The 14,884-nt window shown below is 41.8% G+C and overlaps 1 protein-coding gene across 1 annotated transcript in view; it reads right to left on the bottom strand.

Annotated features, from left to right (window-relative positions):
• The window catches only part of CNMD (chondromodulin), a 108,153-nt gene that overhangs the window by 18,006 nt on the left and 75,263 nt on the right, over window positions 1–14,884 (bottom strand). The window contains exons 5-6 of the mRNA XM_073614229.1: window positions 9,436–9,589; window positions 8,306–8,496 (exon numbers count right to left, since the gene is read on the bottom strand). Of these exons, the coding sequence (XP_073470330.1) occupies window positions 8,306–8,496; window positions 9,436–9,589 (345 nt within the window). The remainder of the gene's footprint in view (window positions 1–8,305; window positions 8,497–9,435; window positions 9,590–14,884) is intronic.

A 14,884-nucleotide genomic window follows, 5' to 3' on the forward strand; every position in this document is an offset into this window, starting at 1 on the left:
AAAGGAGAAGCGATCCTATTGGCCTAGGAGGAGGAAGGAGATGCACAGCTACCATGAGGAGACACACGAGAAGCCGCCGCCTGGAGGGAAGCGCTGCCCGCTTGATGGGGTAAGTGCGGAGCCCGAACGAATGACCGGCCCATGGAGGGGGGTTTGATGCTGGTGACCCAACCGACCAGGGGGGGGTGGCTGTGGGTGCATGGTTTGCTGCCCCCCCCCCAAAAAAAAGCCGCCACTGCTATGAGTGTCTAGTCTTCAGAGGGGATCTTTACAAAGAGGTTTTGGCTAAGCTGCATGATTGTTGCAGGATGTGACCTTTGGATTTACCCACTTGAAAACCAACAAACTGTTTGGGAAAAGAGAATTCCAGAAACAGGCAGATGTCAAGACAAGGGCAAGATAGGTGTAGTTGTCCAAGTAATAGTTTAAAGTAGGTGGCAGGCAAACAGGTAAAAGGAACCAAAGTGCAAGCTGAAGTTGTTACCAGGGCATGAAAAGAGATACACAGTCCTGGGTACACATGCTTGGACCCCATACAAAGAAATTAAGGGTGCTGCTTCAGGCTCTAGTACAGGGGTAGGCAACCTCGGCACTCCAGCTGTTTTAAAACTACAAATCCTATCATGCTTCTGCCTCTAGGAGTCATACCATATTGTTAGGGTCTTGCAATGTCTCATGGGACTTGTAGTTTCACCACAGCTGAGGGCCGAGGTTGCCTACCCCTGCTCTAGTAGGTCCTTATATGCTGACAAACACTGGGACTGCAGGCAAGGAGGGAGCTCGTCTCAGCTCCATAGAAGTCAATGAGGAAGGAAAACCCATGGGTTTCCCGTGACTAAGCCCAATGGGCAGGGCGATATATGTTGGGGGTGTGGCCTGGATGGAGTCTAGGCTGAGGCTGCTTGTACTCTTTGAGGGTTTTGTGTGTTGTGCAGCTCCTGGGACTTCTTTTCTTTCCTCATATACATGTTTGGATACACAGAGGCCATAGAGTGAGCAACAGGAGTCTTCTCTTCACAACACCTTGAGGATAATTTAAAGATGGCCCACCAGTGAAGGTACCAGCATGGGGAAATGGCTGGATGAACAGATCAGATTATTAGGTATGAGCATGATTTCGATTAACTTGATTTTGCTGTGAAATTACTGACTTTGCCTAATTTTTTCTAAATTTAGCTCAAATTTCTCTATGCAGACTGCTAAGCCAAAATGTGTGAAAATAATCACTGAATTGATAAAAAAGTAGAATAATGCAGGATCAATGTGAAAATGTGTCTATAGAGGAAGAAAGGTTACAATAATAAAAGTTTGAACCAGGACAGTGGCTTGGCATCATGGCAAGTGTCGATATGCTGAATTCCTTTAAAACAACAGGTTATTCCAGTAGACAATGTATACATGTCTTGGTTTCATGATAAGCACATTTACTAGAAATGCTATGTTTGCTGTTTATGTTTGCCTTAGCTTCTTACATTTACTCGCTGTTTGCATAGTATGCAAATTAGAGGAAAATTTTACATTTACCACGCATTCTAGCAGTTTAAAATAAAGCTCATTGCATCTGCAGTTTCTGTTCAAAAGAAAAGGTCATAACAAAAGATCCTTTCTTTTCTCGAGACAGTAACATAACAATGATATATACTTTTTCTTTTAAAAGGCATTGCTGGATTGATGTAAAGATTGTAAAGGTACAAGGTAAGATGACACACACACACACATAACGGCATTATAAAGAAGCAAGGTGCAGATGCCATCTTTCCTTGGTTACAACTTGTCTTATTATGGAATGCTGGAAGGTGTAGTTTTAAAAGGATCAAAGTGTTCTAAGATTTCCAAAGAAATACAGAAAGGTGCTGAAGAATTACCACGTCTAAAATTTAGTTAAAGGTTACCTACTGCTTTTGGCACAAATTTCCTTTGATGTATTTTCATTAACAAGTCTGTACATATTTATCAACCGGTTAAAGAGGAACTACACTGCATCTAAGCACCACAAACTAAAAACGCTATATAATTTATTTTTAATATTCAAAGCAATCTCCCCCATCCATCCATGTATACATGATTTATTTTGCTGAGAAATCATTTTGAAAAACACTCATTTCTGGATGTGGCCATCTTGAGTAAGGGCAAATGATTCATGTTACTTATACATAGTTACATAGTAGGTGAGGTTGAAAAAAGACACCAAGTCCAACCTATGTGTGTGATTATATGTCAGTATTACATTGTATAGCCATGTATGTTGTGGTCGTTCAGGTGCTTATCTAATAGTTTTTTTAAACTATCGATGACCACCGCTGAAACCACCGCCTGTGGAAGGGAATTCCACATCCTTGCCGCTCTTACAGTAAAGAACCCTTTACGCAGTTTAAGGTTAAATCTCATTTCTTCAAATTTTAATAAGTGGCCACGTGTCTTATTAACCATTTCAATACAGGGCACTTATACACTTTCCTGCCCAGACCAATTTTCAGCTTTCGGCGCTGTCGCATTTTAAGTGACAATTGTGCAGTCATGCTACACTGACCCAAACTAAATTTTTATCATTTTGTTCCCACAAATAGAGCTTTCTTGTGGTGGTATTTGATCACCTCTGGGATTTTTATTTTCTGCTAAACAAATAAAAAAAGACCGAAAATATTGAAAAAAAATTTTTTTTGGTTCTGTTACAAAAGTTTGTAAATAAGTAAGTTTTCTCCTTCACTGGTGGGCACTGATGGGGCTGCAATGACGGGCACTGATAAGGTGGCACTGATGATGGGCACTAATATGTAGCACTGATGTGCGCTGATATGCAGCACTGATGGGTACACATAGGTGGCACTAATGGGCAAAGAAAGGCGGCACTGATGGGCACTGATAGGTGGCACGGATGGGCACTGATGGGTGGCACGATTGGGCATGGATGGACACTGATAGGTGGCACTGATATACACTAATGGATGGTACTGATGGGCATCACTGATTGGCATCCATTGTGGGCACTGATTGACATCCATTGTGGGCACTGATTGGCATCTCTGGTGGCCATGGGTGGCATACCTGGTGGTGACTAGTGGTGGGCATCCCTGGTGGTCATAGTGGCGTCCGTGATGGTCCAGTGTGGGCATCCTCAGAGGGGGCTGCGCTGATAATCAATCAGCACAGACCCCCCCTGTCAGAAGAGCAGCCGATCGGCTCTCCTCTACTCGCATCTGACAGACGCGAGTGAGGAAAAGCTGATAAAGACGTGATCAGCCGGGATTGGGCATGGCTGATCACGTTGTAAAGGGTCTCCGTCAGAGACTCTTTACCTAGATCAGAGTTGCGGTGTGTTGCGATGTGTCAGACTGACACACCGCAACAACAATCACCGTGATGCGTGCCCCCGGGGGCGCGCATCACGGTCATTTATTAGCCAGTGACAGTCCCTTTATTAGCTTTGTTGCCCTTCCCTGTACTCGCTCCCTCTAATCTATCTGCCCTCAGCTCAGACATGTAGGCAGGAGGGTGTGCTAAGGTGAGAAAACCCCTCCTCCGCTCCTAAAGACTCCTGGGATGTATGACTTAATTTGCCTAGGCGCGTAAAGCAGAAAGTAACTGAAGAAATTTGAAAAAAGTTTTAAAAGAAGCAAATATAACATACTTTCCTATCTATTTACCAATGCTAGCAGCATAAGGATTAAAAAATATAGAGTGAAGTTCCACTTTAAGTCAGGCTGAGTGGTTTTTGCCCACTAGTTGGTTCATAACACATGCTTGTATTATTTGGTCAAGTGCCTTACTAAACTAATTATGGGGGGAAGACAGATTGGACGTGAGGCTAGGGGTGTTAAAGGAGGCAGAAAGAAAGATGGTCATAGACCATATTTACAAGGCAGAATGGTGGCTGAATATTGAGAGGTACAGATGATGGACTGTGTAATTTGAACATGGTGGGGGGTGAAGGCTGAGAAGGTAGAATAAGTTGCCCAAGGACAATTGGAGGAAGCACAGCATGAGCTGATCAAATACAGGGAAAAGGGAGAGAAAGAAGGGTACCTGTTCAACAATAGGGGACGTAAGAGACGGAGTTGGATCTGATTGTGGACAGAGGATAAAGCAGGCTGAGCATATCCTGATCATGGACCACTGGTGCAATAGCAAGAGTGGGGCTGAGCATAGTTGATGGGCAGATGGAAAGAAGATTGTTTAGGGGGTGGGGAAGCAGAGAAGGAATTCATCATGGAAAAGGAGAGAAGAGGCAGAAAAAGAACAAGTTGTTGCTAAAGTTTGTAGGAGAGAGAGAGTTGGAAGCTGATTGTGTTTCACTGACAGAAAATGCATGAGGTGGTACCAATCATGAGGTGGTACCAATCATGGACTGGGACCATAATACAGCTGTGCTCATAAGTTTACATACCCTGGCAGAATTTATGATTTCTTGGCCATTTGGGCGGCACAGTGGTGTAGTGGTAGCACTCTCGCCTAGCAGTAAGAAGGGTCGCTGGTTCGAATCCCAACCACGACACTACCTGCCTGGAGTTTGCATGTTCTCCCTGTGCCTGCGTGGGTTTCCTCCGGGTACTCCGGTTTCCTCCCACACTCCAAAGACATGCTGGTAGGTTAATTGGATCCTGTCTAAATTGTCCCTAGTATGTATGAATGTGAGTTAGGGACCTTAGATTGTAAGCTCCTTGAGGGTAGGGACTGATGTGAATGTAAAATGTATATGTAAAGCGCTGCGTAAATTGACGGCGCTATATAAGTACCTGAAATAAATAAAATAAATAAATAAATAACACAAAAACATTTCTTTCACGCATGGTTAGTGTTTGGCTGAAGCCATTTATTATCAATCAACTGTATTTACTCTTTTTTAAATCATAATCACAACAGAAACTACCCAAATGACCTGATCCAAAGTTTACATACCCTGGTGATTTTGGCCTGATAACATGCACACAAGTTGACACAAAAGGGTTTGAATGGCTATTAAAGGTAACCATCCTCACCTGTGATCTGTTTGCTTGTAACTAGTGTGTGTGTATATAAAAGGTCAATGAGTTTCTGGACTCCTGACAGACCCTTGCAACTTTCATCCAGTGCTGCACTGACATTTCTGGATTTGGAGTCATTGGGAATGCAAAAGAATTGTCAAGGATCTGCGGGAAAAGGTAGTTGAACTGTATAAAACAGGAAAGGGATATAAAAAGATATCCAGGGAAATTAGAATGCCAATCAGCAGTGTTCAAACGCTACTCAAGAAGTGGAAAATGAGGCGTTCTGTTGAAACCAAACCACGGTCAGGTAGACCAACTAAAATTTCAGCCACAACTGCCAGGAAAATTGTTTAGGACGCAAAGAAAAACCCACAAATAACTTCAGGTGAAATACAGGGCTCTCTGAAAACATGCTGTGTGGCTGTTTCAAGTTGCACAATAAGGAGGCACTTGAAGAATGATGGGCTGCATGGTCAAGTCGCCAGAAGAAAGCCATTACTACACAAATGCCACAAAGTATCCCGCTTACAATACGCCAAACAGCACAGAGACAAGCCTCAAACCTTCCTTCAAAAAGTCATTTGGAGTGATGAAACCAAAATTGAGCTTTTTGGCCACAATCATAAACACTACATTTGGAGAGGAGTCAACAAGGCCTATGATGAAAGGTACACCATTCCTACGGTAAAAACAAGGAGGTGGGGATGTGTGAGCTACAAAGGCACAGGAAATGTGGTCAAAATTGTTGGCAAGATGAATGCAGTATGTTATCAAAAAATACTGGAGGAACATTTGCATTCATCAGTCAAGAAGCTGCGCATGGGATGTACTTGGACATTCCAACATGACAATGATCCAAAACACAAGGCCAAGTCGATCTGTCTTTGGCTATAGCAGAATAAAGTAAAGGTTCTGCAGTGGCCATCTCAGTCTCCTGACCTCAATATCATTGAGCCACTCTGGGGAGATATCAAAACATGCAGTTCATGCAAGACAGCCCAAGAATTTACAGGAACTGGAGGCTTTTTGCCAAGATCAATGGGCAGCTTTACCATCTGAGAAGATAAAGAGCCTCATTCACAAACACCACAAAAGACTTCAAGCTGTCATTGATGTTAAAGGGGGCAATAAACAGTATTAAGAACTGGGGTATGTAAACTTTTGATCAGGGTCATTTGGGTAGTTTGTGTTGTGATTATGATTTAAAAAGAGTAAACACAGTTGATTGATAATAAATGGCTTCAGCCAAACAATAACCACAAGTGAAACAAAAGTTTGTGTTATCATTCATTTTCTCTGAAAAATGGCCAAGAAATCATACATTCTGCCAGGGTATGTAAACTTATGAGCACAACTGTACATTTATACCAAGGGCTGGAAAGGGGTGGGGTTTAGTACAGACAGGCATCTGCATATTAATGAAATGACAGGTTACATTTAAAATCTTTTTGGGAGTTTGTCTCTGCAATGACAGCCAGGGAGCAGTTGGTTGAACCAAAAAAAAAAAAGAAAGTAGCCTTAGACCTGAGGCATTAAACAAAGCACGTGGGATTGTTGAGATGCTGTAACAAAGTAAAAAGGATCAGAAAATTAATAGTCATGAATACACAATACTGTGAAGAGTGGTGTAATGCGGTAAACACATGATCACTCTTAAAAGTGTTTGAAATGTTTTGTTTTCTGAACAATCATTTGATTTTCTAATGGTTAGTAGGGTCTTATAAGACATTTAGTTACAATAAAATTTAAAGGATGGAAAAAAATTGTTGAACAAACTAATTTCTAACTGTAAATGTGGTTTTTGTTCATACATATTGTAAAGAAACCTGTTTAATACATCTGGAATTCAATCAAAATAGCAGGTCTGAACAACATTAGTTGATTCAAGTTGATAGCAAGAAAGTATGTTCTGGCAAATGATTTTTCTATGAACGTTTGAATGAAAATAGTGTATGGCCGGTGTTTTACCAAGTTCCTGCTGTCTGCTGTGATTTTCCATCGTGCTCTGTACTCATCAAGGGGAGACATGTACAACCTGCTGAGCCAAATCCTTACACCAGCTTTAAGTGGTTGTAAAGGCTGAAAGTTTTTAACCTTCATGTATTCTATGCATGAAGGTAAATAAACCTTAAGTTTGCAGCTAATATTTACCTAAACCTGAGGCTCCTGGGTCTCTCCCTCCTGACTGGCTGAGATGGTGAGGCGGGAGCGGGTGGCAGAGCTGAGCTGCGTTATCTGTGTCTTATGGATGCAGAGAGCCAACTTGGGAGCGAGTACGCATGAGTGTCCCCACAGCAAGCGGCTCGCTATGGGGGCACTCAGCAAGGGGGAGGTGCCCAGAGTGCCTGCGGAGGACCCGAGAAGAGGAGGTTTAGGGCTGCTATGTGCAAAACTGCTGCACACAGCAGGTAAGTATGACATGTTTGTTATTTTTTTTTTTAAGTAAAAAAATGTCCTTTACAATCACTTAAAGTGTGAAAATTGTGGAGAGAGTTGCAAGATTAGCTACTTCTGGCAGTGAGGGAACAGGTATTAGAGAGCTGGGGGGAGCTGCTAGAGAACATGGTCTGGATTAGGGGGTGTTTCCACAGAATGTACTGCAGACCAAGGGCTGCTGCAGATAATCTGGGAGGAGTTAGAGAAGTTCCTGCAGACACTAGAAAAAAGGTGCAATGCTGGAGTGTAAACGTGTGGTGGAGTTTGCTTGGAGAACAATGTGTGGTAGGGATGTTGACACTGAAGGGTAAAGAATGTCTCTACCAAGGCATATTAAGTAATCAATGTCTGTACTGGGGGAACTGTTAGGCTTTAAATACACAGGTGCTGAGGTCCGTTATACTGTGAACAGGCTGCTTTTTTTTCAGCAAACAGTGTGCGTTGCAGGCCACTCATCTGCACCCGCACATCCAGCACTTTAGGACAAGAGGCTGTGCCCGTGCAGCCAATGTGTCCTAATAGGCTTGAATGGGCTGCTTGCATGCAGGACTTAGAGACTAGAGACTCTGAAAACAAAAACAGCCTGTTCGTGGTGTACGGGCCTCAGCGCCTGTGTGAACGAGGCACTGGTATTGCAGTGCTATACTCTGGAAAAGGTTGAATTTGAGAAGTGACATTCTTGGGCTCTCCTGCTATAGTCACACTAAGTGGCAGAATCCGCTAACACTGATGGCTAAAATTATTATGGCTTTTTATAACAGACCAGAGGAAGAAGACCTAAATATAATTTGAGCAGCTGATCAGTGCTTAGAATCACATGTGTGGTAAGACTTTGTGAGCTTTGCTCTATGCAAAGTATTTAAAAAGGTATATCTCTAGTGCAGTTCATCACTGGGTGCACTTACATGGTATGGGTTCTCAGGGTTGAAGGGAGCTTCTCTTTCAGCAGGCGGTTGTGTTTCATTGACTGGCTGAGCTCGTCGGTTCCCCTGGCGTCTTGTGTTTCTTTCCTCTGCTGCAGCTTCAAACTGGTCCAAGTTAAGGTTCTGAGTTTGTCTCGCTCTTCTTCCAACATCTCTTTTACCTCTTTGACTCTCTAGAAATATGTGAAGCAAATTAGATGTGCCTCAAAAAGCACATACATTAACACCATGCATTGACATCAACAATGTGTCCTGCATACTATTAGTGAAATGTGTCAGGAAATTCTTAAGAACCAATCAGAGTGAATCTTTCATTGATATAAAGCCCAATTGGAACTTTCTGCTTTAGGGCCCATTTACACTATGACCTGGATTAATACACTGGATGAACATAGGTCACTGCTAGGACACATAGAAAACAATTGCAGGATGTTTGTATTTTTCTGCAGCGCACTGGATGGCACTGCGTGTCTTTGCACCGCAGCACAATGTACTGCTCTCCTGTGCAGGGACATGAATGAAGTGTAACTATGTGACAAGTAAATAAATTTAAAAAAAAAGACTGACATTAGCTTGCACAGGTAAAAATCGTCATTTTATCATGCAGGCTAATCTGCATTTTTCACTTTTTATGTGAAATACTGTTTATCAAATAGACACTAATTCAGTTTATGGACTTATACATGTGATGTACTGATTATTGCATATAATTTGTATGATTTATATGAAATTGCACTATGTTTTCATTTGCTTATTTATATGTTTTTGATTATTTTGAGATTTTTGGGGGGTTTGGGGATCATGTATTTATGTTATTGATTTAGAGTAAACACTGTATCTACATGACACATTTATTAATAGCCAAATTAGGATATTTATACAGTTGCTACTGGGTAGGATTATTATATAAAAAAAGTGAGCACACACTGTTAACCATTTACATTTTAATGTTCATGACACACACACAATACGTTAGTTTTTATTAGTTTATTTTCCATATATTTTCAATTTCCTTGTTAAAAAGCATTGATGCTGATTTCTAGCATAAGCAGCACTTCAAGGTACCTGAAAACCCTTTTAAATTCTCCACTTTCTATATATAGAAAACCCACCTTTGGGATATGTAGGTCGGAGCCAGAAGATGGGAAGATCGGCACACAGTTGCAGGATCTTTGAGCTCAGGAAGCTGTTATCCTTCACGGGCTGGTCTGCAGCCACCCAGATAAGAGAATTCTCATCAAACTTGGCCGGCATGACCTCATCTTCCTGGCATGATAGAAAAGACAAGCAAACTATAACACACAATGTTCTGAAATGTTTACATCCCACTTCGATTTTCTTATTAATGTTTGGTGTAAGCGTTCGTGTACTTAAATTAGTATTTTGTATAATGAGGACTCTAAGGCCCACATTTATCAAAGGCAGTAAAGAGATTTTATTCCTTATCTTCCACTTATGCTAATGGGAATTAAACTAAAGCATAACACCATTTGCTGAAAGTAGGTCTTGGTGTTTTATCTGTAAATTAAAACTAGCATACTTTAAAATGACATATGAGTTAGGAGAATATAGGCCAAATGAGTCTCGTCTCTCATAGAGTGACATCAAAAGGAGCATGTTCTACATTTTGTATTTGAATTAATTATATATATATATATATATATATATATATATATATATATATATATGCACACCTGAAATAAAAAGTTTCTGTATCTTGGCAAGTTTATGCATGAATATCCCCTAAAATGCGATGTCACCTTAGTTAACCTATAATACATTTTAGTGAACAAATACCCAGCACAGTGGATAAATAATTAGCATGTCCACCTAGCAGCATTAGGGTTGGTGGTTTAAATCCCAACCATGGCACTACCTACCTGGAATTTGCATGTCCCCCCTGTGCCTGTGTGGGTTTCCTCCCACACTCCAAAGACAGGTAAGTAGGTGGTAGGTTTATTGGCTCCTATCTTAATTGGCCTTGGAATGTGTATGTGTGAATTTGAGTTAGGGACCTTAGATTGTAAGCTGAATATATATGTAAAGCCCTGCATAAGTTGATAGCGCTATATAGGTACAATAAATAAACTCTTTTGCTGCACATGATAAAAAGCACATTTTAGGCTTGAAGATTACCCAAAATCCCTCAAATATATTTATCTGCCAGTCTGTTGTCAGTCAAATCCTGTGAGGGTTGGCCGAGCAGGTCTGTTTGTGTCTATGGACGCACACAGCCTGGCTCAGAAGCGCACCTGCACGAGTTCCCCTTTCAGCACACGTCTTGCTGAGGGGGTATTTGGAGAAGAGGAGGAGCAGAAAGCTCCAGCAGGGGACCCCAAAAGAGGAGGTAAAGGGCCACTATGTGCAATACCATTGCACAGAACAGGTAAGTATAACCTCTTTTATTCTAGGAAAAATATTAACTTTTGAACCACTTTAAAGCAAACAGTGATACCTACGCTACTGAAAACAACTTTCATGAAATTATTTGTAAAGCTCCTGATGAATATGTTTTCTGGGGATGATTTACTGAAATAATAAATAAATAGACTGTGCAGTTTGCAAAGTGCAGTTGCACTCTGCAAATGCAGTTACTCCAGAGCTTAGTAAATTAGTTAAAGTTTCACTTTGCAAAAAATATCCAATCACGTGCCAGGAAAAAAAAAAAAAAAAAAAAAAACACATTTTTTTTTGCTAGCATATGATTGGATGATGGAAATCAGTAGAGCTTCTGCTCATTTACTAAGCTCTGGAGCAACTGTACTTTGCAAACTGTCTATTTGCCTTTAGTAATGGGTGTGCATGGACGCATAGGGGTTGATTACAGTCACTGTAGATCTGAGGGTGACATCTGAAATGAGGGGAAGCTCTGCTGATTTTATTATCCAATCATGTACAAGCAAAAAAAGCTGTTTTTTTATTTTCCTTGCATGTTCCCCTCAGATCTACAGCGACTGTACTTCCAAGTACACTTATAGTGCAAAGTGGTTTTGCCTTTAGTAAATCAACCCCATAGGCCAAAATTCAGGGGAGTTTAGATGAGAGGAAAAAAAAAACGCCTGACACCACAGGAGCAGCCGCAAAATCGTCCAGTGTGCACGAGACCTAAAAGTTTGTAATATAAGAATAATCCGATATAGCATCAATGCTAAAGCCATCTCAGCAACAACGGTACATTTTATTCTGTTAAATATCACAGCCTTATTCAAAAATGAATCCATAAGTCTGGTTTATTTTGTAGTTATTATTTTAATTACCTACGGTGCCAACATATGGCTGTGTGGGAACGAAGTCTGGCCTGTAGTCTAAAGTGTGAAAAGCATGTATATTGATTATTTATACCTCACTAAGAGCACCGATGGGCATGTAACACCACCCTGAATACACAAGCCCCACAAACCGCCAGAACATAGGGATAGGGTTTTAGCTGTAATAATGTAGTTCTGTGAGTGATGAACAGTAACCACAGAGCAGCCATCTGTCAGATTGTATTCATGTCACTATTCGGGGCGCAGTATATCTCACTTTTCTCTGTATGTGTAATTACAGACTAGAAAGTGACAGCAAATTATAAAAGTGAGAAGATATTATGCGCAAAACAAACAACACTTAAAAGCACACCAGTCACTACACAATGATGCAGGGATAACGGAAAAATAGAACACCTACAAAATATAAGGTTAGGGACCATTCAGACCATTCCATACTCATGCACTGCATTGAAGTGCATTAGGTCACATGTTGAAATGCATTTGCGTTAAGGCATCCCTCCTAAATGAATGTGCTGTAAATGTGTATGCTTCGGATGTGTATTGCACTTGTGTATTGGGGTGCCATTCAAATTGCACCGCGCTAATGTACTGCTAATGTGCTTTGCAGTAACATGCTTTAAAACATTTGCATTCTTGCACAACACTGGAAAGGAGTGTATGGGCCCTTAGTGTCCAATTCGTATGTATGTGTGCAAGTGTAAGAACTGATATATATTATTATAAATTTATGACAGGGGTTTTTAAAAAGTAAAAGTTGAAGAATGCAAGAGCTAAGCTAGAGAGGCTCAAAATATACCCTATATTTCTGTGATCACTCTCTATAAAGCTCCTTCCTTTATCAATTATTAGTACGCAATGTAAGATAATCTACTTATATTATAATGAAACTGTAGATATTAAACGAGTAACAGAATTATTATTTTTATACAGGATTTATATAGCGCCAACAGTTTACGCAGCGCTTTACAATATAAAGGGGGACAGTACATTTACAATACAGTTCAATACAGGAGGGCCCTGCTCTTACAATCTAAAGGGAGGGGGAGGTGGTACAAAATGTAATAGCTGCAGGGAATGATGTGATAGAGGGGACTCGGGTACAGTTCTTAGGTGGAGGTGGGGTGGGCTTCCCTGAATAAGTGAGTTTTTAACCACTTGACGTCCGCGCTATAGCCGAATGACGGCTACAGTGCGGACCTGAATTTTCAGGAGGCCGTCGTAGGACGTCCTCCCCTTTGCGCGCTCCCCGATCCCGGCCCCTTACCACATGATCAGCTGTCAGCCAATGACAGCTGATCACGTGTGTAAACAAAAACTCTGTAATCTTTTTTTATTTTCTCCTCACGCTGACTCCACACTATTTTTTTATTTTTTTTTATTTTGGCATGGGGTTTCGCTCAAAATCCATTCCAGACCCGAAGGGCTGGTAAGTCATCATTTGTTAAAGAAGGGGCAGCTGGCTTCCCGGACCACTCCTTTAACAACCAGCTATTCACGGTGTGTTAAACAGAAAAAAAAAAAAAACACAAAATGCATGAAAACTGCATGCAAAAACGCATAAACATTCTAAAACGCACTGCTAAATACGCTGGAAAACTGCATCAATTGCATACAGTATTTCACAAAAGTGAGTACACCCCTCACATTTTTGTAAATATTTTATTATATCTTTTCATGTGACAACACTGAAGAGATGACACTTTTCTACAATGGCAAGTAGTGAGTGTACAGCTTGTATAACAGTGTAAATCTGCTGCCCCCTCAAAATAACTCAACACACAGCCATTCTTGTCTAATCCGCTGGCAACAAAAGGGAGTGCACTCCTAAGTGAAAATGTCCAAACTGGGCCCAAAGTGTCAATATTTTGTGTGGTCACCATTATTTTTCAGCACTGCCTTAACCCTCTCGGGCATGGAGTTCACCAGAGCTTCACAGGTTGCTACTGGGGTCCTCTTCCACTCCTCCATGACGACATCACGGAGCTGGTGGATGTTAGAGACCTTGCACTCCTCCACCTTCCATTTTAGGATGCCCCCAGATGCTCAATAGGGTTTAGGTCTGGAAACATGCTTGGCCAGTCCATCACCTTTGGTCTTTTTGGAGGTGTGTTTGGGGTCGTTATCCTGTTGATATACTGCCCTGCGGCCCAGTCTCCGAAGGGAGGGGATCATGCTCTGCTTTAGTATGACACAGTACATGTTGGCATTCATGGTTCCCTCAATGAACTGAACTGTAGCTCCCCAGATCATGACACTCCCACCACCATGCTTGACTGTAGGCAAGACACACTTGTCTTTGTACTCCTCACCTGGTTGCCGCCACACACGCTTGACACCACCTGAACCAAATAAATTTATCTTGGTCTCATCAGACCACAGGACATGGTTCCAGTAATCCATGTCCGTAGTCTGCTTGTCTTCAGCATACTGTTTGCAGGCTTTCTTATACATCATCTTTAGAAAAGGGCTCCTTCTGGGACAACAGCCATGCAGACCAATTGGATGCAGTGTGCGGCGTATGGTCTGAGCACTGACAGGCTGACCCTCCACCCCTTCAACCTTTGCAGCAATGCTGGCAGCACTCATACGTCTATTTCCCAAAGACAACCTCTAGATATGACACTGAGCACGTGCACTCAACTTCTTTGGTCAGGGCCTGTTCTTAGAGGGACCTGTCCTGTTAAACCACTGTATGGTCTTGGCCACCGTGCTGCAGCTCAGTTTCAGGGTCTTGGCAATCTTCTGATAGCCTAGGCCATCTTTATGTAGAGCAACAATTCTTTTTTTCAGATCCTCAGAGATTTCCTTGCCATGAGGTGCCATGTGATCTGCAACGTATTAATCAGCCAAGCTAATTGGGGATGAATAGCGGACAGCACCTAAAGGAGAACATCACCCAAAAGGGGAAGTTTCTCTCCCCCCCCCTCCTCAACATTTGGCACATCTTTTTTTTTGTGGGGGGGGGGGGGGAGTGGGTACCTGGTTTTAACATTTCCACTTCCGGTCAGATCGCCGCGGCTATCCAATGAGGACCAGAGACAGCGACTGGAGCTGCTGTGCTAGTCCCTGTCGCTGGAACAATCAGGCTCAGGGAAGAAAAAGGGGGGCAGCTGCAGCACAGGAGTTTTTTCACCTTAACCTCCCTGGCGGTATGATTATTTCAGATTTTTGATGCTCAAAGCGGTACAATTCTTTTGCATAGAAATTTGGCGTTTTATATTGTAGGCCTGTAATTCTTAGGAATAACACACTTAAATTTGTCCAAACAAGAGTCTAGTAGACATCTTGG

Source organism: Aquarana catesbeiana, linkage group LG02, assembly GCF_042186555.1.
Source record: "Aquarana catesbeiana isolate 2022-GZ linkage group LG02, ASM4218655v1, whole genome shotgun sequence".
Taxonomy (NCBI): domain Eukaryota; kingdom Metazoa; phylum Chordata; class Amphibia; order Anura; family Ranidae; genus Aquarana; species Aquarana catesbeiana.